Genomic DNA, 26,530 nt, shown 5'->3' on the forward strand with positions numbered 1-26,530 from the left:
GGCGGCCCAATCCTGCTTAGATTCGAAGTGGTTCTTGACGTCCGCGTGGAGCGTCGTGTGGTACCCAGTCCAGGGAGCAGGGGACGGCCCAGAGTGAAAGGTACCCTCCATAAGTTCTGTATAAGTGTCGCTTCTTCCTAACCTCGGAGAGGTTTGACTCGAGCGTCGCTTTCGTTGGTGTGACTTATTTTTAGAGCTCCGTCTTTGGGCAGGGCTTGTCTTTCATCTGTTAGCTACTCATGGAGTTCACAGTTCAGTGCCTTGTCCTTGCAGCTGGAAGCCATCCTTGGAGTCAGGCCCACCTGTTGCCAGCGCTGGTTTCGTTGCGGTCTCCGGTGGATTGCGGAGGGAGGACAAGATAGGACCTGGGAGCGGGTTCCCTGGGGCCTGCCACTTGGGGACTGACAGGGCTCTCGGGGGAGTAGCCTTTTTGCCGGAGAGCGGGAAAATTCTAGTCCCGCCCCCTCCTTTCCTGGCGCTCCTTGAGCGCCCCCCAAAGCAGGGCCAGCTTCCGTTCTCCGCCTCATTTGGTGAATAAATAAAAGCAACCTAGGCATTGCAAGTACTTTGTCTCTGTGCGGTTGAAGCACTATAACCTACACAGAGAAGGCCTAGGGACTGCCATTAACTCTTGTTGGCCAAAGGAGTAGGTGAACAGCCATTCTTATCTTTTGTCATCAACTGTGGAATTTTTATTCTTTGTATGAAGCGTGGGGTGAAGTTTCACTTATACTGTGGCCTCTTTGGTCTTCTGATTCAGTTCGAGTATGCCTCTAGATCTACCCGGGAGATCGCAAACGCCTTACACCTCATGCTCCGCCTTCCGGAGGCTTGCCAGGGCGGTGGCTGCTAAGGCCCTGCCTTCTTTTTGGTTATCTCCGCCCTCTTAGGACTGCATACTCAAGTTTAGGGATTGTCGGTGTTAAAAGTGTGCAGCCACCCCTAGCAGCGCGCTGGCAACCACTGGGGCTATTTTTCGGCTTTGGTCTCCAGCTCTTAATTCTGTACGTACTGATAGGAGCTGTACGGATCCGGTTGCTCCGGATATTTGTGTTTACGAGGAGGCAGAGTGCGGAAATATAAATTGTAGAGAGAACTGGGTAGAATGAAGTTCTTTTTCTTTTCTTTCTTTCTTTTTTTTTTTTTTTTTTTCTTGTAAGGGGTCCTCCACGGTGGTAGTGCTGGTGCCTCTCCCTTTCAAATCCCAGGGCTTCGATCTCAGCTGCTGAGCTCCGCGCCCCCTCCTGTTTCGGGCCCTGGAACTCTCTGCACTTCAGTCTCTAGTGTAAACATTCCACAAAAGGACTGCTAAGGTTCAGCCTCCTCGCACGGGGCGGAGTCAGGTCCTTTCTAGACGGGCGTCCTGGCCAATGGAGGGTGCTACCGGCGCCGAGATCTCCAATCGGGTGGTTGGAGGCGGGGTCTGTCTCACTTACGGACATTTTACCCCACATCGGTTACTTACCTTCCAATGCGATGACCGGCGAGGGCGGGAGCCGACTTGTTGGGCCTGTGGCTGAGACCGCACGGGGCGGGATATGTGGAGTCCTCCAATGAGATGTGAAGAGCTCCCCTGCTTCCTCCAATAGTGTTGAGGCGTGGGGGTGGGATTCTGCAATTCGTCTCCAATAGGCGGGGTTGAGTTAGGGAAGCTCCCCGCCAATAGGGGCGTGGAGAAGGTGAGCGGCTCCCCCTCCCCTCCCAGCCGAGGGGGAAGGGGCGGGCAGCCGGCAGGCAGGGCACAGCGATTGGTTAAACCTTTGACGGGCGGATAATGCGGCCTGTGGTGGAGCGAAGTTGAGTCTTCCCTCTGCGGGGCGGGCCGGGGGAGTGGGCGGGATTTCCCGGGTAACAGAGAAGCGGCCGCGGCGGTAGAGGCGGCGGAGACGGTTTCTCCATCTTTCCCCCCCTCCCCTTCCCCCCTCGGAGTTTCCCTCCCTCCCTCCCTCCCTCCTTCCCAGTCTGGGCACCGGGGCCTGTGACCGTTTCGTTAGCGGAGAGGAGGCTGCCAGTCCGCTTCGGCGGGCCTGTGCCTGCGCCGTTCTCGGGGCCTCCCTGCTGAGCCCAAGGCTCACGCCGAGAGGGACACGCAGAGAGGAGCGGCCGGAGCAGCTTTGCGGTGAGAGCACGCCGGGCCAGGGTCGGGGCGGGGAGCCTGGTGGCGGGTAACGCTGCACTCGAGGGTGTGTATTTTGGGGGGGGGGGGGCTGACCTCCGCGGCTTCCCGTAGAGCAGGCGGGCGGGAGGTGTGTGGATGTGTGAGGGGGGTGGGGGGCGGAGCGGGGTAGCTCTTCGTGCGGGAGGGGGAGGAGAGCGTAGTCCCGGTGCGCGCGGAGGGGGCGGGCTCTCGCGCCGCCGTTCAGGGGCGGGGCCGGCGCGCGCGTGCGATTGTGGAGAAAGGGGCGGGGCGGCCCTGGCTAAGTGCTGTTTGCGGTCGACCACCCCTCCTGTCTTCCCGAGGTGGGCGGGGCCTCGGCTGGGCCGTCGCGCCCTGGCGTGCTGGGGTTGGGGGACGGGCAAGGGGTCTCCCGCGTGTGGCTTCGGGGCGCGGCTGGGAGGGGGCGTGAAGTCGGCTTTCCTCCGCCTTCTCGGGATCCGGTTGGCCGGAGGGGCTGTACGGAGCGGCGATGCCACTCCCCCAGGCCGTCCTCCCCTTCCCCCCGGTTTCCGCCTCCTTGGCAAGTGAGGCGGGGTTCGGGAAAGCCCGCTGTCCGGTCTGGCTTGGAGTCGCGGCGCCCAGATCTGCCCCGCCCTACGTCTCCGTGGGGTGGGAGGGGCTCCCGCCGACTCTGAGCTGCGGAGGTGTCAGGACTTACTCCTGTGGCTCGGCCATGCCTTTTGCCTGGGGCAGGCGAGCTGGGTGCCAGAGCTGTTGTCTCTGCTTAGCTCCACGCAGCGTCGATGGCACCGCTCAGCCTTGGAGATTGGGAGCATGGTCACTGCCACTCCCCCCTCCCCGAATTGTAATTATTGGGGCGAGGTGCTCAAGGTCCTTTCGTTGGAGTCTTGCGGTGGAGTGGCTGCTAGTGCTGTGACCATGCTTCCGCAGCGGTGATTGTTGGGGGGAGGGGCGGAGAGTCATCAGAGACTAGAAATGTGGCCGGGGACAACCTTTCTTGGAGTTCCCTTGATGTTCAGTTACTGTGGCTGTTCGGGGCGGGGTTTCCTTTGAGCCAATAGGGTAGTGGGTAGTTGGACTTGGCCACTATTAGGTGCCTTAGGACTTCAAATCCAGTTAGCCAGAAAAAGTCTTTAACTAGGCTGAGATATAGGAAAGGAAGGGTTGGATTTACATTTTACTATTTAAAACGATGTGTTCATAAAAGATGGTGATTTAAAAAAAATTCTGAATAAAATACTCTGATTTCTTCAGCTATTACATTTTTGAATGCTTCCATTGTACATACAGGTGGTTGTGCTATGTGAGCTTAATTTCACAAAGAAATAAGTTGCAATTTAGGTAACTAGGTATTCTTGAAAAACCTCCTCTTCTGGTTTTGTATAATTCTGTTAGAACATCAAGACTATTTCTGTTTATATTCTGTAAAACAGAGTTCTTGCCGTTTTGTTAACAGAGGGTGAAGTCGAGGACTAATGCAGTTTTGTGATGTGACTTTCTTAGCATTGCCCTCCGACCTGTATTGGGGAGTTGCCTTAGGACGTTTCATGTTTAATGAACTATTTAATTTAAAAAAAAATTTTTTTTTTAAAGTAATCTCTACACCCAGCATGGGGCTTGAGCTCAGGAGACAAGAGTCGCATGGTCTTCTGGCTGAGCCAGCCAGGTGCCCCATAATGAATGATTTTAAGTGAGTTTTTTGCTTTGAATTGATATTCTTTTTTCTTAAGAGAAATTACGTGTTTTTTATATTTTTACACGAGAAAATAAATGCGGAGGAATATATTTATAGAATAATATCTGAGCAAGCCCTCTGGCTGATACCTGAACTAAAGTTAAATTCTGGATTTGTGCTTTGTTCAGTTGGGACTGAGAGCTTGATGTCCTGGCCCATATTCATGAGAAGAGAGTAAGTCCCATCTCAGTTAAGGAAGTAGCAATGGCACAGTTAGCTTTTTCATTTGAGCAGTTGTGACTGTGGTAGAATTGGTGTGGAGACAGAAAGCCTGGGTGTTTTTTCTGATGTTATAGATTGCCAAAGATAGTGATGATAGTACAGTCTACCACTGAGGAAGATTTGGTCAACACATAGTTGTTCCCACCATTTGCAGTGCTGTCTGCTGGGAAACACGGAAGACCTAAATCATGCCCTTAGTATGTTGTCTCTTGGGGCACCAGGGTCAGAAGTCCCAGATATGCTTTAAGGATTCAAGTAAGAACCTGAATATACTATATTAGGAAAGTTTTTATAAATGATTTTTACCTCTCCAAATATCAGTATGATATATACTATAGTTTTGTCAGAGTTAAGATCCTAGATTGGCATTTTGTAATTAAGACGGTTTTACCCGTGGAGTAAGATTGTTTTCTTATTTGTTAAGGAAAGAGGTGTGTAGTAATTTGATAAGATTATTGGCAAAGCTTAGTCTGTTTACATCTGAAATACAGACAAGATAACTGGAGATCTTTTCAAGGTGGATGTTAATGGCTGCGAATTTTAGTCGAATTAAAAGATTATGTCCCTGTCATTCAGTAATCTAGTTAAGTGCTTTATTTATTTATTTTTTAAAAGATTTTATTTATTTATTTGACAGCAAGAGAGGGAACACAAGCAGAGGAAGTGGGAGAGGGAGAAGCAGGGTTCTGGCTGAGCAGGGAGCCCTATGCGTGGTTCAGCGAGAACCCTGGGATCATGACCTGAGCAAAACTGAGCCACCTGGGTCCCCCTAGTGAAGTGCTTTAAAAGGCTTTCTGGGGCTGCCTGCGTAGCTCAGTTGGGGGTCTGTTTTTGGCTCAGGTCATGATCTAGGGTCATGGGATCGAGTCTGGCATCGGGCTTCTTCCTGGGCAGGGAGCCTGCCTTTCCCTCTGCCTGCTGCTTGCCCTCTCTTGCTCTTGCTCACTCTCTCTGACAAATAAAGTCTTTAAAAAAATTAAAAGGCTTTCTCCCTCTTCTGAGTAATACTACTAAGAGTTGTTAAGGTTTACTTTTCTGTAGATTCTCCTAAAAATGATAGTTAACATGCTTTTTATTTTTTTTAATTTAAAACAAATTTTTAAAGATTTATTTATTTATTTATTTATTTGGCAGATCACAAGTAGGCAGAGAGGCAGGCAGAGAAGGGGGAAGCAGGCTCCCTGCTGAGCAGAGAGTCGGATGCGGGGCTCAATCCCAGGACCCTGAGATCATGACCTGAGCCAAAGGCAGAGGCTTAACCCACTGAGCCACCCAGGCGCCCCGCTTTTTATATTTTAAAAAGAGATTTATTTGAGAGAATGTACATGCGCAAGGTGGGTGGGGCAGTGCAGTGGGGGCAGGCATAGAGGGAGAGAGAGAATCCTAAAGCAGACTCCCCCCTGAGCACAGAACCTATTGCTGGGGCTCCATCCCAGGACCCTGAGATCATGACCTGAGCTGCAGTCAAGAGCCAGCCGGTTAACCAACTGAGCCACCCAGGCGCCCTATTAACATGCTTTTTAAAACTGTACCCTCTGCTTGAAAAATGACTTTCTTTTTTTTTTTTTAAGATGTTGCCTTCTTTTTTTTTTTTTTTTTTTTTAATTTTATTTCTTTATTTGAGAGAGAATGAGTGAGAGAGAGCATGAGAGAGGAGGAGATCAGAGGGAGAAGCAGACTCCCCAAAGAGCTGGGAGCCCGATGCGGGACTCGATCCTGGAAGTCTGGGATCATGACCTGAGCTGAAGGCAGTCACTCAACCAACTGAGCCACCCAGGCGCCCTGACTTTCATTTTTTTCTAAAGATTTGTTTTTATTATTATTATTTTTTTTTTTTTTTAAGATTTTATTTATTTTTTTGACAGAGATCACAAGCAGGCAGAGAGGCAGACAGAGAGAGAGAGAGGAGGAAGCAGGCTCCCTGCTGAGCAGAGAGCCCGATGCGGGGCTCGATCCCAGGACCCTGAGATCATGACCTGAGCCGAAGGCAGAGGCTTAACCCACTGAGCCACCCAGGCGTCCCTGTTTTTATTATTTTTTAAAGATTTTATTTATTTATTTGACAGAGAGAGATCACAAGTAGGCAGAGAGGCAGGCAGAGAGAAAGAGGGAAGCAGGCTCCCCGCTGAGCAGAGAGCCTGATGCGGGGCTCGATCCCAGGACCCTGAGATCATGACCTGAGCCAAAGGCAGAGGCTTAATGCACTGAGCCACCCAGGTACCCCTAAAGACTTATTTTTAAAAAAATTTAAAAAATAAAGATTTATTTATTTATCCTAGAAAGAGATAGCACGCGCACACGAACTGGCGGGGCAGACAGGGAGGGAGAGAGAATCTCAAGCAGACTGTGCACCAGCTCAGATTGAGATCAGGACCTGAGCCCAAACCAAGAGTGGGAGGCTTTTTTTTTTTTTTTTTTAAGATTTATTTATTTATTTATTTGACAGAGAGAGAGAGAGAGAGAGAGAGACACGGCGAGAGAGGGAACACAAGCAGTGGGAGTGGGAGAGGGAGAAGCAGGCTTCCCTCTGAGCCGGGAGCCCGATGCGGGGCTTGATCCAGGATCCCGGGATCTTGACCCGAGCCAAAGGCAGACAGTCAACGACTGAGCCACCCAGGCACCCCAAGAGTGGGAGTCTTAAGCGACTATGCTACCCACACACCCCAGTAAGAACTTCCATTTATTGAGCCATTATGTCCCAGGCACTGAGTTAGGCACTGTACATTTATTAATCCATTTAATCTTCATGATAACCTTGTCTAGTGGGTACGATGAAGTCCATGTTTTAAAGATGAAGAAACAGTGATACAGAGAGGTTAGAACTGTGGTAAGTGGCCATGATAGGTGTGAACCCTGGTGTTCTGGTTCCAGAGTCCCTGCTCTTAATTCTACACTTCATTTGTATCTGGTCTAAGGATAGTAAACAGTGAAGGAGCAGTGTGCTTTTAAAAACAATTGAGGTAAAACATATGTAAATATATGAGGTAAAACATATGTAACAAAATTTACCATTTCAGCTATTTTTAAGTGTACAGTTCAGTGGCATTAAGTACACTCACTTTGTTGTGCAACCATTACAACTATCCATCCAGAACTTTTTCATCTTTCCAAACTGAAACTCTGTACCCACCAAACAACAGCTCCTTTATCTATCTATCTATCTATAAGCATTTTATAATTTTAGCTCATGAGTATGTGCATGAGGTGGGGGGGCAGAGGGAGAGGAAGGGAAAGAGAGAGACAGATTCCCGACTGAGTGCAGAGCCCTTTGTGGGGATCGATCTCAGGACCCTGAGATCATGACCTGAACTGAAATCAAAAGTTGGTCACTTAATCCACTGAACCACCCAGGCACCCCAACAACAGGCCCTTTAAATCTCTCCCCAGCCCCTAGCAACAACTATTCTACTTTATGTTTGTGTGAATTTGACTACTCTAGGTTCTTGATATTTAAGTGGAGTCCTATAGTAATTTTCCTTTTGTGTCTGGCTTATTTCACTTAGAATAATGTCCTCAAGGGTTTATCCCTCTTGTAGCACATGTCAGAATTACCTTCCTTTTTAACGGTGAATAATATTCCATTATATGTATATCACCTTTTGGTGATTCACATATCGGTGGGCATTTGGCTTGTTTCCACCTCTTGGCTATTGTGAATAATGCTGCGAAGAACGTGGATGTATAAATACCTCTTCAAGTACGTGCTTTGAATTCTTTTGGGTATATACTCAGAAGTGGAATTGCTGGATCAAATGATAATTCTGTGTTTAATTTTTTGAGGACCCAGCATTGTGCTTTTGAAAGCAGCCCTGAGGGAAAAGATTGGAACTCTGATTCTAAAGGGGAACTGGGTCAACACCCATTTCTTGACCACCTTCTTAAGTAGCCCTGGGCTGACACAGGAATGGTCTTTGTCCCAGAAAAGTTTACGTTCTTACAAAGAAAGGCAGATATTCACATGATGATTTTATTACACATCAGTGGAGATTGAGTGCCATAAGAGTCAACTATAGAGAGCTGAAAGGAATTCAGAGGAGGGAGACCCTACTTTTGGGGTGGAGGAGGAGACGACACTGAATGAGCAGCAGGAGGATGAAGCTTGAAATCATAGATCCAGTTGAAGCAGGTCGTTGAATGGATGAACTTAGACATCTCCGAGTACCCCCAGAAAAGAAAGAGTAGCATTATGTTGAAATTCACACATGAATTGTAGTCTCTTCTAGAGTTTGTGAATCCTGTTCTCTTCAGTTTACAGACCTGATTGCTTCTACTGCTTTGGAAGGTGTTTAAGAATAAGAATCATAGTGAAGAAATTATGGACTTGGCACATATGTTACTGCTACCATGTGAAGCTCAAGATATGTTAATATGGCCAGCTATTGTTTCCTAATACTTCCTTTCCTTCACGTGCCTTCCTAGTTCTACCTCAGTAAGTGAGTAGTAGAAGTAATATCTTGGGATTTTTATCTTTTTCTAGTTACAGCTCAAGTAATAATTCTGGATTCTTTCTTGTTAAGGTTAAGGTTATTCAGCAGCGTACCCAGCAGGATAGTGTATTCTGCCATTATTGCTTTATCTTGTTTACAAACATTTCAAAGAATTTTGGGTTTGTGCCACTTTTTTTTTTTTTTTTTTAAAGGTAGGTTCCCTCCGATGTGGGGTGTGAACTCACAACCTGGAGATCAAGACCTGAGCTGTGATCAAGAGTTGGATGTTTAACTGACTGAGCCACCCAGGTGTCTCCTGCCACTTTTTTTGTTTTAAGATTTTATTTATTTGAGAGAGAAAGAGCAGGGGTGGGCGAGGGAGGAGAAGAGGGAGAGGGACAAGGAGACTCGGCTCAGCACAGAGCCCAATGTGGGGCTTGATCCCATGATCCTGAGATCATGACCTGAGTCAAAATCCAGAGTCCGGTGTGTAACCAGCTGAGCCACCCAGGCACCCCTAAGTGTAAATTCTAATTATATTTAGACAGTAATCTGTCTTAATTGTCTTTTAACAATATATTAAAAATACCAGAAGACCTTGGCTTCCTTTAATTATGTAATTTTATTTTGGGGTCTCTTTCTTCAGAAGACATGCCTTGTGAGATTTGTTGTCAAATATAATCAAACGTATAGAGGTTTTTGCCCCTATACATTTGTGGGGCAACTGGTTTTCTTCAGCAAGAGCTGCACCACTAACTTAGCCCATCTAGGCTGGAACTTAATTTTCGTGATAGCCTCTGTGCCTAGGATGATATTGGCACATAATAGGTGATAAAAAAGTATACAAACTGAACTCAAATTGCGTTTTAAAGTTTGTTAACTACATCTCTTTAGTTGCAAATGGCTTCAAAGTTAAGCAGTTATTAGTAGCAGTTTCGAAGGCATACATCTCTTTTTTTGCCCTTCCCTTCTTTTGTGTGTGTGTTTTCTTTTTAAAGACTTTATTTATTTATTTGTCACAGAGAGAGAGATCGCAAGTAGGCAGAGAGAGAAGGGGAAGCAGGCTCTCCGCTGAGCAGAGAGCCCGATGCGGGGCTCGATCCCAGGACCCTGAGACCATGACCCAAGCCAAAGGCAGAGGCCCAACCGTCTGAGCCACCCAGGCGCCCCCCTTCTTTTGTTTTTGTACTACTCACCACCTTTCTGTCTTGTGTGTCTGCATGTTATTTGTACTTAAGAGCATCATGGCTGTGGGCACTTCCTCAGTCCTGCTGATATGATATCCTCGCAGACTGGTGGGCTAATGAAAGATACATATATGTCTATAATCCCTATCTGCAGTTCTGAAGCATAAGAATTTTTATGTTTGTTTCGTAAGTTTGGTTCCACAACTGATTAAGGACCACCAGCCCGGTCTAGGCTATCTCACATGGTGCAGAGATGGGAATGTGCTTAGTTAAGGAGAGTTACCTTGTATACTCTCACCTTTCTAAAATCCAAACAATGCTGATAACTCCCAGCTTTCTCTAATTGCGAACCTCTCCCCTGTACTATAGATGAGCATAACCTGTGGCCCACTTCATATTTCCTCTTGGATATTTAATAGGCATTTTGACCTCTTTTTTTCTGTCTTATTTGTATTTGATCTTCAGTAAATCCTTTTTGCTCTATATTCAAAATACTACCCAGAATTTGATCACTAAATACCACTACCACCACCCTACTCCCAACTATAGCAGTGAATGTAAGTACATCTCTAGCTTGGATTGTTTCAGTTACCTTAACTGTTCCCTCTGCTTTGTTATTCAGCCCCACTTGGGCTGTTCTTAGCACAACAGTCCAAGTGAGTGTTTTAAAATGTAACTCAGACCATGTCACTTTTCTGCTTGAAACCCACCAGTGGCTTCCCAGGTCAGTCTGGTGATTAAGCTTGAATCCTCATTATGACTTCTGAGAACAAACACAGTATGCTCCTTACCCACTGTCCCCAACCCCATTACCTCTCTGACTACATTTTCTATCTGTCTGTTTTTTCCTTCATTCTGTTTCAGTTATACAGCCTTTTTGCTATTCTTGGAAAATATTAAGCGCATATATGCATCAGGGTCTTTGCATTTCCTTTTCCTTCTGCCTGTAATTCTTCCTCACTGATTTCCACATGGTTAGCTCTCCACTTCTTTTACCCAAAAGTTACTGTATCAGTGAGGTATTCTTTGGTCACTCTTATGTAAAATTTCAAAAACCCTTCTCTTTTTCTTCTTAGTGCTTGTCCCTGTCTAGTGTTCTGAACACCTTGTGTACTGTCTTTTTCTCCCTCTTCATGTAAACTTCATGAAGGAGGAGACTTTTTGGTTTACTGCTATTTCCCTAGCTCCAGGAAGAATGCCTGGGACGTACTATGTGCTCAATAAATATTAGAGGGTGCATGTATGAATGAGTGAGTGATTTGAATTTTGCCATAGGCAAGACTGTATGCTATGCACAGGGGAGAATACAAAGCTGGTAAAGGTATATGTGCCCAGGCCTGTGTGGGGGCAAATAGCTAATAGAGTAAATACAGGATGAGGTTAAGTGACACATCTACCTGTCCTGTTAACTGTCTCAAGTCCTATTCTTTTTCAAGAGAGAGCAAGAGAGTGTGAGGTGGGGAGGGGTATAGGGAGAGGGCAAGAGAGAGAATTGTAAGCAGGTTCCACACTTAGCATGGGGCTCAAAGTGGGGGCTTGATCTCATGATCCTGCGATCATGACCTAAGCCAAAATTAGGAATTGGATGCTTAACTGACTGAGCCACCCAAGCACTCCTCAGGTCATAATTACAATGCTTTCTTCATAGCTGTAGCTAGCTTATCTTCTGTTATTTATGTTCAGTCTGTTTTATACCAAAGAGAGAATTTACTTATTTTCATTTTAATGAGATAAACTCATTTTAGCTATTACCATTTATACATCTGAACTATATTATGGGATTTTTAAAAATTTTATTGATTTATTTGCCAGAGAGAGCACAAGCAGGGGGAGCAGCAGAGGGAGAAGCAGGCTCCCCACTGAGCAGGAATCCCAACATGGGACTTGATCCCAGGACCTCGGGATCACTACCCAAGCTGAAGACAGACTCTTTTCTTCTTTTTTTTTTTTTTTAGATTTCATGTATTTATTTGACAGATAGATCACAAGTAGGTAGAGAGGCAGGCAGAGAGAGGAAGGGAAGCAGGCTCCCCGCCGAGCAGAGAGCCCGATGCGGGGCTCAATCCCAGGACCCTGGGATCATGACCTGAGCTGAAGGCAGAGGCTTCAACCCACTGAGCCACTCAGGCGCCCCCAAAGACAGACTCTTAACTGACTAAGCCACCCAGACGTCCCTATATTATGGGATCTTAATGATCTTGTTTTCCTATAGCTTGAAACATTTTGGTATTTCATCATCCTAGGAATTATTTCATCATTGCTCATCAGTTATTCCCTATTATGCTAAAAAGGACTAAAATAATAAGAAAAGGGAAGAATGATGGCATTGCCTAGAAGGATAATGCAGTGGTAAAATAAGTCATCACTATACACTTCAGTTTTCTTCCTGCTTTGCCTGAAGCATTACAGCATCTTCCAACATGGTGTACAGAAAGTTGGGAGATACCATCTTAAACAGTCTGTAAGACATTAGCATCTGGGGAATCTGAGTGAAAGGTATATGACCATTTTTTATACTATTTTTTACAACTTTTTTAAGCTTTCAGGGAACGTATTTGGTAATCTTTCATTTTTTTGCCTCCTGTAATGGCAAAGAGAAATAAAAACAGAGGAAGACCCTTCACAGGTATCAGAGGAGCTAGTAGACGGACACAGTCCAGCAGACAGCAGCCGGCTAGACTGGGGTGATGGTGGTAAAAGTGACTGCACCTCTTTGCAGACTGTGTAGTCTTTAGGTGACAATATGATGAATTTTCTCAGAATGAAGAACGTAACACATACACCATGTATTTTTGAGGGGTGGGTAAGAAATAATGATATCATCCAGGTATTCGTTCAGCAGGAAGGACTTCAGAATGAAGTGTTTTAACGTGAATCAAAACCATTTCAATTTGCTAAAAGGGTATATGATTGCGTTCTTTCATCTTCTAGAATGTTTATGCACTGAAACTGACCTGTGAGTGGACATTTGCTAAAGGCAGGTGTACAGAAGTGATTGGAAGGAAACAGGATATAGAAATGAAAAAACAACATTGGATAGATCATTCTAATTGGTGTTTATTATCCTAAAACTGAGAATGCTTGCAGCTGTGGAGCAAAGAAGATGATTGTCCTTGCCAATAAAATTAAGAATTAAATTTTCAAAGTATTGTGTATGGTGGTACAAAAAAAGAAAAAAAATCCCAAAGTGGTGATAAGCTAGAACTTTACTAGAGACGTATCTGAAATCAGAATTTACAGAATGGCTATGTTCCAACCTCATGTGTGATACTTGGTGACTTGTCAGTTGCATTTTATTTTTTTTATTTTTAAAGGTTTTATTTATTTATTTGACAGAGATCACAAGTAGGCAGAGAGGCCGGCAGAGAGAGGGGGGGAAGCAGGCTCCCTGCTGAGCAGAGAGCTGCATGCAATCCCAGGACCCTGGGATCATGACCTTAGCCTAAGGAGAGGCTTAACCCACTGAGTCACCCAGGTGCCGCTCAGTTGAAGTTTTCTGTCCTTGTCATTTCTTCTTCTTACGGATATTTTTGCAACAGACGTAGCTTTATTCATTACAAGCTACTGCTGATTCATTTTTTTTTAAAGATTGTATTGATTTATTTGGGAAGAGAGCATGAGCAGGGAGAGGAGCAGAGGAAGAGGGAGAAGCAGATTCCCTGCTGAGCAGAGAGCCCAATGTGGGGCTTGATCCCAGGACCCTGGGATCATGACCTGAGCCAAAGGCAAAGGCTTTAACCCACTGAGCCACCCAGGCACCCCAGTCAGTTGCATTTTAAAGGATACTAACTGTTTTGGGTATTTATATATTCAAAACCAGGGAAGTAGGAAATAAAAATTAGGATTTGATATTTAAGTTCTTTTTTTTTCTTTAAGATTTTATTTATTTATTTGACAGAGAGCACAGCAGGGGGAACGGGAGAGGAAGAAGTAGGCTCCCTGCTAAGAAGGGAGCTCAGTGTGGGACTTGATCCCAGGACCCTGGGATTATGACCTGAGCCAAAGGCAGACACTAACCAACTGAGCCACTCAGGTACCCCTATGTAAATTCTTTTTAAGAAAATGTATTTATTTTTATTTTAGAGATGGGGGAGGGATAGATGGACAGGGGGAGAGAGAGAATCTCAAGCAGATTCCCTGCTGAGTGTGGAGGTCAACCTGGGGCTTGATCTCACAACCCTAAGATCATGGCCCCAGTTGAAATCAAAAGTCAGACGCTTAACCGACTGAACCACCCAGGCACGCTTTTTTTTTTTAGATTTATTTATTTAATTTAGAGAGAGCGTGTGTGCACAGGCGCTTGTGTGAGTGGGGTGGGGGGGGGATTAGTCAGAAGGGGCAGAAGGAGAGTATCAGAAATCCGGAGTCCAATGGCCAACCGACTGAGCCACCTGGATGCACCTAGGCCCCCGTGCTATTTAAATTCTTACTAAAGTTTCTAATAAAGTTGTTTTTCACCCAAATGCTAAATAAGTTTTTCTGATACAGCAAGGGTTCAAGGTAAATCACATGTCATTAAAAAAGCAGTGATGGGGTACCTGGGTGACTCATTGGGTTAAGCCTCTGCCCTCCACTCAGGTCATGATCTCAGGGTCCTGGGATTAAGCCCCATATCGGGCTCTCAGCTCAGCAGGAAGCCTGCTTCCCCCTGTCTCTCTTCCTGCCTCTCTGCCTACTTGTGATCTCTCTCTCTCTCTCTGTCTCTGTGTCAAATAAATAAATAAAACCTAAAGAAAAAAAAGGCAGTGATATATTTTGAACAACCAAGATGACTGTTCTGAGCTACTTTGGCAAAAATTGTTGTCATACCACAGTATGACATAATCCCACCAAAGCTCACAAAAGGTTTGTACCAAATGGGGTTAGCATTATATTAGGTTTTGGCCAAATAATTATTTGTTGTGGGGGATTATCCTGTGCATTTTAGGATGTTTGGGAATTCATGAGATGTCAATTGTACTCTTCTTCCCTAACTGTGACAACCAAAAATGGCTTCTGACATTGACAGATGTGCTGGTGGAGGGTGGGAGAGGTGGGTGGGGGGCTGGCAAACTCTCCTGGTTAAGGCCCACTTCATTAGAAGAATGTAAAACTGATGCAGGGTGCTTGGGTATTATTAGATCTTGTGTTTTAAGAAGAACGGGTTGTTTATTTTGTGGAGCTATTATTTTGTATAAAATGGAAAATTAAATAGATTGCATTTTTCATTTATTTTGGGATACTTTTCCTTTTCTAGCAGATTTAAATCCAGAAGTGGATTTTTTTTTTTTTTTTTTTTTTTTAAGATTTTTATTTGAGAGGGAGAGTGTGTGAGGGCACACAGGGGCAGGGCAGAGGGAGAGGGGGTCTTAAGCAGACTCTGTGCTGAGTGCAGAGCCTGATGCAGGGCTTGACCTCACAACTCTGAGATCAGGACCTGAGCTGAAACCAAGAATTAAATGCTTAACTGACTGCACCACCCTGGTGCCCCCCCTCCAAAAGTGGTTTTTCGGACAGGTTTTGAGATTGACTGGTGGGCAGTTGCACTGGATTGAAGTACATGATTACATTTCAGTATATGCTTTGATAAGAATTTATTTGCTTTTGAAGAGAAACTTTCCATCTTTCCACAGTATTTATTGATGTAAACTGACCAGGACACATTTTAATATGATTTTATGTGATCTGACCACAAATAAGAGAACAATTTCGGAGGATTTTTTAAATTACATAAATAAAGGAACTTAAAAATGTGTCTAATTTAGAATAACAGTACAAAATTAAGAGGCACTATAAAGGGTCAACCATAAATTAAATGCATTTCAAAAAGAAAGTTGTATTCTTAAAAGCCTCCATAATAGAGCAATTTAGTTTGTTCGTACACTCTCTTACTTTCTTAATTCTGTTATCTCTATTTAAGCTAGTTTATGGAATTTATTTGTTACTTATTCCTTACTTTTATAAACAAATAAAGCAGGGCTTGATCTCACAACCCTGAGATCAGGACCTGAGCTGAGATCAAGTGTCGGATGCTTAACCTATTGAGCCACCCAGGTGCTGCCCCTAATTTGTAAAATTTAATCTAAATGAAAAGATAAGGTTCTTGAAAATTGGATTTTCCATTTTGATTTTAATATCATGGAGAACTGTCTGGATTTCTAAGAGGCCAAATTTTTACTATAATGAAAGACATTTTAGGTGTAGAACTAGAAAATTGGTTTTTATATTTATTGTTCTGAAAGGGTTAGCTTTTACTTCTGCCCTTCTAAAATTTGTCTGAAATGTGACACAGTGGCTTACCAGTGGTTCTGTCCTATTCCAGAAGACTAACCTGCAATATCAGAATTATCCTGCTCTGCTTGCTTTATTTGGGAATTATGATTTCTTTGCATGATGATTTGGAGCTATTCCCACTTTTTATTATAACATATGGCCAGATGACTTTTTAAGTGTTCCACTGCCATTGTTTGTTCACGTTAGTCCTTCTTCACTAATTTCTGTCTCTCAAAGTGCTTTTTTTCTCCTTGTTTCCTTGTTTAAATTCTATCTTCATAGACTAAAATTCTGATAATAGTGTAAGCTCCAAATCTGAAACAGTTGGAGGCCATAGTATAGTGGCGGATGAAAATCTGTCAGCTGAAGCAGGGCTTGAAAATAGCTTTGTGTCTGACTCTTGTGGCTCCATTATTTGGCATTCGAATACTGATAGTCTGGAATTTCACTGACCTCTCTACAAGCAAGGATACTATTGTCTGTCCAGTATTTCTACTCCAGATTGGTCATGCATTCCAAGGAGAAAGAGTCTAGCTCCTTGCCATGTGACCTTGAACAAGTCACTTAATTTCTTTTGAGTATCCCTTTCCCTCTAAATAAAAGTTCTGGGTGTGCCCATCTGACAGAACTTTTGGGAGGAGCACATTGACTTAACAGCAGTCATTTTTGGAAGACTTAGTTGTGGGGCAGGAAATCTGTCCTGTTCAGTACTGGTCCCCCGCATAAAGCACAGTGTCTGGCATGTGTAGATTCTTGGGAATTATTTGTGGAGTAAATGAATTGGCAAAGGCTGTAAATGGCTTGTTATCACCTGTACGTCCAAAGTTACTGTAATATTTTAATCTCATCCTGTGTACCTCCATGCCCTAATTCATTTCTGATTTTCAGGATATAACCAAACATTTACCTTCTCTGTAGAGTTTTTTCCAGTATACACATTTCTACTCCTTACCAAATTTATAGTACTTACTTGTACCGCTCATGAGCTGGTTTGTATTGTTAGCCTTTCCTCCCAACATTTTATTAAGAACAATTTCAGGGGTGCCTGGTTAGCTCAGTGGGTTAAAGCCTCTGCCTTCAGCTTGGGTCATGATCCCAGGGTCCTGGGATTGAGCCCCACATCGGGCTCTCTGCTCAGTGGGGAGCCCGCTTCCCCCTCTCTCTCTCTGCCTGCCTCTCTGCCTACTTGTGATCTCTGTCAAATAAATAAATAAAATCTTAAAAAAAAGAAAAAAAACAATTTCAGATACACAGCAAAGTTGGTAGAATTTTACAGTGAATACCCATATGCACACTAGATTTTACATTACCATTTTATAGTACTTGCTTTGTTATATATCTGTTCTTCCATCTATTAATTCAGACTAATTTCTCAGTGTATTCCAAAGTAAATTTCAAACATTAGTACACTTTCACTTAAGTACTTGAGCATGCGTATCCTTATCTAGAGTTCAATATTTGTTTATAGCTTTTTCCTTCTGATGATGCAAAATTTACAATGAGAAGCGCAAAGCTAAAGAACACATTCTGTGTGAGTGTTGAACTCACACTGTATATGTTCTATAGCTTGTTCTTTTCACTTAATCGTATGTTTTGGAGGGCTTTCTTTATAGAGGGACCCCAGTCTTTCTAATTGCTACATAGTTTACCCAATATGGATGTATTAAGTTCATTCAGTTATGGGTAGACATTTAGATTTTTCATACTTTGTTGCAGTAAATATACTTGTAAGATGAATAGGATAGACACCTGGAAGTGGAATTGCTATGTGAAAGGGTATGACCATTTTAACTTTAAAAATTTAATGGAGCGGCTCCTGGGTGGCACAGTGGGTTAAAGCCTCTGCCTTCGGCTCAGGTCATGATCCCAGTGCCCTGGGATCAAGCCCCGAATCGGGCTCTCTGCTTGGCGGGGAGCCTGCCTCCTCCTCTCTCTCTGCTTGCCTCTCTGCCTACTTGTGATCTCTCTCTCTGTCAAATAAATAAATAAAATCTTAAAAAAAAAAAGAATTCAGGCTCTGGAGGTAGATTTGGTGAATTTATATTCCAGCTTTACCTGTTAGCTCTGCAGCCAAAACTGGAATATCAATTCACCAGATTCACCTGTTCACTAAATAAAATTCACCTGTTAGCTGTGCAGCCTTGGGCAGTTTACTTAGTCATTATGTTTGTTTCCTCACTTATAAAATAGAGAATAACAGCACCTTGCTTATAGGGTTGTTGTGGGGATTATAGTAATATTTATAAATTGTGTAGAATGGTGTTTAGGATTCATCATATGCTAATTATTATTATAGTAACGATTACTCTTATTCTTTCCCTTCTGCGTGGTCAGTATTTGAGTGTGTGAAGTGGTAGGACTGTAGGGAATGCAAAGTTGTAGAGAACCCTACCTTGAAGAAGCTTTGGCTGTTGGAAAAGCCCCGAAAAGTCCAGACTGGATTCCTAGCCAGAATATTACTAGACTTTTTGCATCCTGCCTCCACAGAGGAATATTATTAAGAAGGGATTCTGGAATCTCCTTAGTGTTAAGGAATGTTAGAGTCGGAAGTAACCTAAAGATGATCTTTTCCAACCCTGTCATTTTATAGTTGGAGAAACAAACTCATGGAATGAGGAAGTTGTTGAAATGTACATAGCTCTTTAAATTGGCAAGTCTAGAACCATTGTCCTCTTACTCTTGGCCTACTGCTCTTTCATGATTGTATTTAATTGTTGAAACTATTGATATTTTAAAAATTAGACCACAGTTATAGTACTAGGTTTTGAGAGGAGTTAGAAAGAAGCACTTGAATGTTTTTGTAGCGTGTGAATATGTCATTGATGTTAGGAGTGATGGCATTTGAGGAGAAAACTAGAGAATAAGGTATATTTTCATGTTTTTAAATTGGAGGTTATTTTTTGACTCTGTAGTCCCAAGTTAATTCAGAATGTGTTATTATTTAAACTTCTGTCTTTGAGTTGTGATAGCGCCGTCCACTGTGGGAGCTGTGTGTGCAAGCATGCACCTAAACTAGCCAGTGATCATCTCCAGGATGAAGTCAATAGTTGGTTTTGGGAGTTGAGCTTTTAATAAATTTGGGTGCCTAGTCCTCTGTTGTACACATCACATTGGTGTGTGAACTGGTTTGCATGTCGGTACTTTTGGTTTCTGCAGGTTTTGTGGTGCATCCCTGAGCATGAGCGCAGAATGAAGCGACGTTTGGATGACCAGGAGTCACCGGTGTATGCGGCCCAGCAGCGTCGGATCCCTGGTAGCACAGAGGCTTTTCCTCACCAGCACCGGGTGCTTGCCCCTGCCCCTCCTGTGTATGAAGCAGTGTCCGAGACCATGCAGTCAGCCACGGGAATTCAGTACTCCGTGACACCCAGCTATCAGGTGAGCTGGAGCGCAGTGGGGGACTTAGTGTAAGGGAGGAGCATTGGTGATTTCGTCCAGTGAAAAAAATATTGGATTAAGCATCCAGTTAGATACAAAATTACATCTATGGGATATCTGTAAGTAAGATACAGCAAATAACAAAAACAGTGTATACTTGGGTACTCACCACCCAGGTTTTTAATTTTTTATTATTTTTTAGTTATTTCTATTTTTTTAAATGTTTTTAAGTAATCTCTACACCCTGTGTGGGACTCAGACTGACAACCCCAAGATCAAGAGTTGCATACTCCATCGACTGAGCTAGCCAGGTGCCCCTTAAAGATTTTATTTAAGTAATCTCCACACCCAACTTGGGACTCAAACTTTCAGCCCTGAGATCAAGAGTCACATGCTCTGCCCACTGAGCCAGGCAGGCACCCTTATATTTTTTTCTTTAACTCACTTTTTTTCATTCAGTGCGGTTCCCAAGACTTACCCATATTTTTGTGTGTAAATATTTGAGTCATTTTTCACTCTTTAGTGAATTACATGACCATATCCTATCTACTTACCCATTTTTCTTTTGTTGGACTCTCAGGCTGTTACCAGATTTTTACTGTTGTAAAGATGCTTTGTGACTGTCTCTCCTAGTGCAGTGGTGCTCACAGTGGCCATCCGTGACAAGATAAGCTTGCACCAAAATTTAAAGCAATGTATAACTTTTTTTTAATTTAAAAAAGTCTGGCCATGGGGAAACAAAGGCAGCTAAATTAAATAGTGTGCTTATTAGTAAGTGAAGCAATTGGTTTACATCCAGGTGTAAACTCCTTATCTTATTGCAGACCACTCAACAGGTTTGAGGGCACATGATTTATCATTCCACATCCTGACCAGTGCTGATCTTTCATCTCTTATCTGTTTACTGTTTTGTAGAAATGGAAATTTGTTTTTTGCCCTTTTTAATTGTGAAAGTAAATATCACCATGTTGTTTTTTTTTTTAAATGATCCAAGATGACTTCTTTCTCTGACCCTTCAGACTTCAACCCATTCATGATTTCTTAGGTTACCTGTATTCACCTGCCTACCTACACTTCTCTTTTTATGTAATATGAATGATACAGTATATACTGTTCTGCTCTTTGCTCTTTTCATTTAAGATATAGTGGACAGCTTTGCACTTGAATACATATGTATAGATCTAGGTAATTTTTAAGAAATAACTACATTTTTAATATTCCAATCTAGGTCAGTCTGAATTATAATTTATTTACCTGGTCTGGAGAGACCTTCTTCAACCTAACTCATTAGTGACTTTTAAAAAGTTCTGGCTGTTACTGGAAACGTAAATTAGTGTAACCTTTCTTTTTTTTAAAATATATTTTATTTATTTATTTGACGGAGATCACAAGTAGGCAGAGAGGCAGGCAGAGAGAGGGGGAAGCAAGCTCCCCGCGGAGCATAGAGCCCCATGCGGGCTCCCAGAACCCCGGGATCATGACCTGAGCCAAAGGCAGAGGCCTAACCCACTGAGCCACTCAGGCGCCCCTAGTGTAACCTTTCTTGAGAGCAATTTGACACTTGTGGCAGATTTTTTAATTACTTTTTGATCTAGTAGTTCCGTAACTCCATAAATTTCTCAGAATTTATTATAAGAAAAACAAAGAGGGAAATCCACGTGAAGTAGGAAATGGTAATTCCTTAGGTGTCATTCTTTCTCAGGGATCCCCCTTGAAATAATACCATGCCCTCCTTTGGGACTGAGGGCTGCAGTCAGAGGACTGTTGCAGTGTGAATCTTTAAGTTAGATCTTGGAAGAAAGAAAGGCTGTTTTCCTTGGGTCATTACTTGTGTCTGAACAGATCGATGACTGTTTCCTATACTTGGGATAGTTGCATCTGTTATATACTAGAAACTATGATGTGCTCACATAAAACCAGTCATCTCAAGTATGTGTAAGCTCCAATTAAGCCTTTTAAAAAACTGTTCAAAACATACATGTTGGAATATAGAAGCTCAGAATAATAACCCTTCTTGGTAGAGATATATTATAGCTTTCAGAATTATCTAAATAGTTTCTTTTTACTCCTAATGTGTCACTATACTTTGTGTGGATTTGTAAGTAGTTGTCTATTTCCCATTCTCTCCTCTGTCCAGGGGAATCTTTATAAATTTGTGGGGACTTGAAAAAAAATTAATCCTGTCTTACATTGTAGTATACAACTTCCATTGTTTAGATTAAGTTTCATGTTGTTTAGTCTCCTTATTTTGGAGAGTGCAAATCAAGGATATTGTCCTTAGTTGTCTTCTGTGGTGATTAACAATTCTGAAATAGGAAATAAAAAAAGCTTTGGAAATTTTACGTAGCATTTTTGCAATAGAAACGGAAGGAAAGGAGCTTGTGCTTTATTTCACTCTAAGCTTTTAAGAGGATGGGAGAAAGGGTAGAAAATAATTATGTCTGAGACCAAACCACTAACAGTTTGGAAGAAAGTTTTGTTTAGCAGATAAGGATAAGCAAAATAAACAAATGGGGATAGAAGTAGAAAATAAGGATAAGCAACATAAACAAAGCAAAATAAAAATCTTCTCTAATCCCATTACCACAAGATAAAAGGCTAACATTGTCATCCAAGGTTTAAAATCTTTTTATTGATTTATAGATACTGCTTTATAATGTGCTTTTCTAAAGAAATATTTAAAAGTTTAAATCTGTATGCAACACATGAATACATTCAGTTTACAGATTATGAACATTTTATAATGTTAAGATATGTATCTATATCAGTGCTCTTCTAAGTGTAGTCCACAGATGGCTGATGTATACATTTTCTTATTAGTCTATAATGACATGTATATAGAAATTGAGAATATTTAGATACAGCGATTTGGACATAGTAATTTTGTAATATATCTGTAAAATGTGGGAATGGAAATTATGGGCTTACGTATTTTTCATTTCACTTCTGTAGTAATTCATTTTTATTGTATTTTATAAAAGTAGTGGCCCATGATGGATTGGAATTTAAGAGAAAAGAAAAAACAGGTCCTTTGCCATACATAGTTTGAGAAGTATTGAGCCATATAATTTTAATAGTGGCAGAGAATTCTGTTGTAATATGGGTGATTTCATTTCACCAGTTCCCTTTTATGGGAAATTTGGGCTTTAATTACTGACAGACAGTTCCTGACTTAGGATAGCTTGACTTCCAATTTTTCACCTTTATGATAATGTGAAAGTGATACACAGTAGAAACCATACTTGGAATTTTGAATCTGGACGTTTTCTTAGGCTAGTAATACGAAGTACTGTAATCTCCTGGTGCTGGGCGGTGGCGGCCTCAGCTCCTGGTCCCGCACGCGATCATGAGAGTAAATAACTGATACCCTTATGCCATTCCAGTTTTTCTCTCAGTATACTAGTCGACACATTCTATGAGATATTCAGCACTTTCATATAAAATAGGCTTTGTACGAGATGATTTTGCCCAGCTGTGGCTACTGTAAGTATACTAAGCACAGTTAAGGTAGGCTAGGCTGAGCTATGATTTTCAATAGGGTAGCTGTATTAAATGCGTTTTCGACATCGGATATTTTTAGCCTAAAATCGGTTTATTGGGATGTAACACCGTTGTAAGCCAAGGAAGATCTGTAATTCTCTGTGTGTGTGCAAAGATACGCATGCACGTCTTTTACATACATCTGGGGAAGAATGCAAAAGCCTTGAAGTTTCTTGTCTGAATTTTGTCCTCCGCAGGTTTCAGCAGTACCGCAGAGCTCTGGCAGTCACGGGCCCACCATCGCGGCGGTTCATAGCAGTCATCATCACCCAGCCGCTGTGCAGCCCCATGGAGGCCAGGTGGTCCAGGGTCATGCTCATCCCACCCCACCAGTTGCACCAGTACAGGGACAACAGCAATTTCAGAGGCTTAAGGTGATCTTCAGCACCTCTTCTTCCATTAAAAAGTTTTCTCTCAGCAGGAAGCATCGGCTTCAGCCTATTATTAGTGGCATTATAACTTATTTTTTTTTTTAAATTTTATTTATTTATTTGACAGAGAGAGAGAGAACACAAGGAGGGGGAATGGGAGAGGGAGAAGCAGGCTTCCGCCGAGCAGGGAGCCCGAGGCGGGGCTCAATCCCAGGACCCAGGGATCATGACCCAAGTCGAAGGCAGACGCCCAACGACTGAGCCACCCAGGCTCCCTGGCATTATAACTTTTAACATGCTAGCTAGACTAGGGATTGAATCACAAGGAGTTTTACTTTGTTTTTGTTTTGAAACCTACTTAGATTTCCCATCTTACCATCAGTGCCTTATCCAGAGAATTACATTTAAGAAATGTTTTTGGAATGTATAAATGCATGGTACTCAAATGTGTCAGGATACAGGGACTGTTTTCATACGAAATAAAAAGTCCATTTTTGGGGGATACCTCCTTTTGAACTCTCAGTTCTTAGCATGGCAGAAGGTTTTTTTGAACGTCCACATGGTTGGCTACGGTCCTGTACAGTAACTGGGTCCAGTATTACCTTACGATTTAATCTTTTTATCCCTGCTTATAAATGGCTGAATGGGCTGGCATCTTCAAGTCCATCCTTAGTAAAACACATGCTCCTTTTTTGGGAACCTTTATAAAGATTGGGGAAGACTATAATTGTGAATGAAGTGTCAGTGTTTTCATCTGTTCTGCTGAGTATGTGCTGTAGGTTTTCAGTGCTTTTGAAATTCATGAGGCATCTGTGGAGAAGTAGAGCTTGTGTTCCCAGCTAACCCTCTCTCTGCTTACTTGAGTGTTACTTTTCAAAATAAGTGATTATTGCAGTAAGTGTTCCAGATTTCAGGTTTTTGAATTTTACATTTATATAAAATTTCAAATCAAAGGCAAGAAATATAAATTAAAGAACCGTAAAGAGGGACGCCTGGGTGGGCTCAGTTGGTTAGGCGGCTGCCTTCGGCTCGGGTCATGATCCCGGCGTCCTGGGATCGAGTCCCACATCCGGCTCCTTGCTCGGCAGGGAGCCTGCTTCTCCCTCTGCCTCTGCTGCCACTCTGCCTGCCTGTGCTCACTCTCTCACTCTGGCAAATAAATAAATAAAATCTTTAAAAATAAATAAATAAATAAAGAACCGTAAAGAAATGGGATGTTGGGTCTTAATTTGGTCCTGTCAGCCTAATTAAATAGTTTCCAGGTAGGAGCAAACAGTATACCTTTTTTTTTTTTTTTTTTTTTTAAAGATTTATTTATTTATTTATTTGATAGACAGAGATCACAAGTAGGCAGAGAGGCAGGCAGAGAGAGAGGAGGAAGCAGGCTCCCTGCTGAGCAGAGAGCCCGATGTGGGGCTCGATCCCAGGACTCTGGGATCATGACCTGAGCTGAAGGCAGAGGCTTTAACCCACTGAGCCACCCAGGCGCCCCAACAGTATACCTTTGAAGGACAAATCCATGTGTAGCAAACGTTTCGACCTTCTGTTTTCCTTGATGCTTAATCTAGTTCTCCCTGATCCCTGCCCATATTGGTTTGGGTTCTCAGGAACTTGTTTAATTTTGGCCTAAGGAAACTAAATGCTACATAAATATAAAGCATACCAATGCTAAGCTTTATAGAGGGATTTTGTAAAATTTATTTTGTCTATGTTAGTAATTAAGAGTTGCCTATACTTAAAAAAAAATTGACTATAAGTAAGCATAGTGTTTAAAGAGAATAGAAATTATTTGGCCGTGAAACTTCACTCTGGGCTCTGTCTTTGGGAAAATTTGTGTAAGCTATCTTGATTTTTTTCTCAAAACATTTTGCCTGTCTGTTCACAGAGTGGTGGCTGTGTACCAAACTGTATCAGTGCCATGAACTTAGCACTTCACAAAGTCCTGAAAATACTTTTTTAAGTTGTTTTAGTATGACTTAATTCATATTAATACTGTATTCAGCAGTTAATTAATACCTTAATGATGCCGAAGAGCTTCTAAACTTGCTGTTAAACTAACAAAAATGTATATTTCTATAGGCTTTTTCAGCCAGTCCTATCAAAGCACAGCACCTGCTCCTCCCCTTCACTTAGGTATAAGTATACAGTTGTCCTTTGACTGTTTTACAGAAACTGTCAAGGAAGCAAGAAAAGGTTCTGGAGTTGGGGTTATAGAGTGAGTCACAGGTGAAGTCAGTTGCTCTGTTCCTTCTCTTCTCACTCTTGTATATGATTCCTGGATGTGGTGACGTGTTGAATTCCTGTTCTGATGAGGCGGGGTAAAATGCTTTCTTTTGCCTCCATCGTAACTTCAGTTTTCCCACACTGCCTGCCATTTTTGGATCAGTCTTAGAATGCTTTACAAGCATTGGAATCAACTTCAATAAACCATTTATATTCTATAATAAGGAAGTGTTCAGTGAAAATACGTAGGTTATTTCAAGAATCAGCATTGTCTATACTTTCTTTTTTGTCTTTGGCAGATTGATGACAAGGAAATTTGGATAATTTCGGTGTTTGGTGTGATCTAGCTACTTGTTGAATGCTAGCAGCATAGATATTTGGCACTCTTTAGCAAGTTCTCTGTACAGTTGTTCGTGTTTGTTTCCCCAACAAGATTGTGAACCCTAAGAGGTTAGGGACCTCAATAATAAATGCCTGTTGAAGTGAACCAAGAAAATACATCAGCAGCCTCAGGACCTCCCCAAGTGTTTCCCTAGACCAGCTCAGAAGGACCAGCTCCAAGTTGTTTTCTTCTAAGTTGTGGTTCTTAGAGCTGCATACATGCTTTTATAAAGAGTTGAGCTATACTTTAGGTAATGAAAGAATTTCTTCACTATGTTTACATACAAATAGTATGTTTGTTTGTTTATTGGAGTAGAGGGGCAGAGGGAGAATCTTTTTTTTTTTTTTAAAGATTTATTTATTTGACAGAGAAATCACAAGTAGGCAGAGAGGCAGAGAGAGGTGGGGGGGAAGCAGGCTCCTTGCTGAGCAGAGAGCCCAATGCAGGGCTCGATCCTGGGACCCTGAGATCATGACCTGAGCTAAAGGCAGAGGCTTAACCCACTGAGCCAGCCAGGTGCCTGGGAGAGAGACTCTTAAGCAGGCTCCACGCCCAGCACAGAGTCTGACATGGGGCTCGATCTCACAATCCTGAGATCATGGCCTGAACCAAAATCAAGAGTCAGGCTGAGCCACCCAGGCCCCCAGATAGTTCATTTATAATGTGGTTGTCATGCTGGGTGTTTTTTAAGCAT

The 26,530-nt window shown here is 42.7% G+C and overlaps 1 protein-coding gene across 3 annotated transcripts in view; it reads left to right on the forward strand.

The window, feature by feature from the left end:
* The first annotated feature begins 1,995 nt into the window (after nt 1–1,995).
* Nucleotides 1,996–26,530, forward strand: part of SIN3A (SIN3 transcription regulator family member A) — a 67,889-nt gene continuing 43,354 nt past the window's right edge. For 2 of the 3 annotated variants that reach the window (XM_080808735.1, XM_080808737.1), the window contains exons 1-3: nt 1,996–2,119; nt 19,099–19,320; nt 23,058–23,234. In XM_080808735.1, the coding sequence (XP_080664861.1) occupies nt 19,132–19,320; nt 23,058–23,234 (366 nt within the window). In that variant the 5' untranslated portion in view covers nt 1,996–2,119; nt 19,099–19,131. Of the gene's footprint in view, nt 2,120–8,496; nt 8,510–19,098; nt 19,321–23,057; nt 23,235–26,530 lie in introns of those variants that run through there. The other variant, XM_080808736.1, reaches the window with a different exon arrangement.

The sequence above is a fragment of the Martes martes genome, assembly GCF_963455335.1.
Source record: "Martes martes genome assembly, chromosome: 7".
NCBI lineage: Eukaryota > Metazoa > Chordata > Mammalia > Carnivora > Mustelidae > Martes > Martes martes.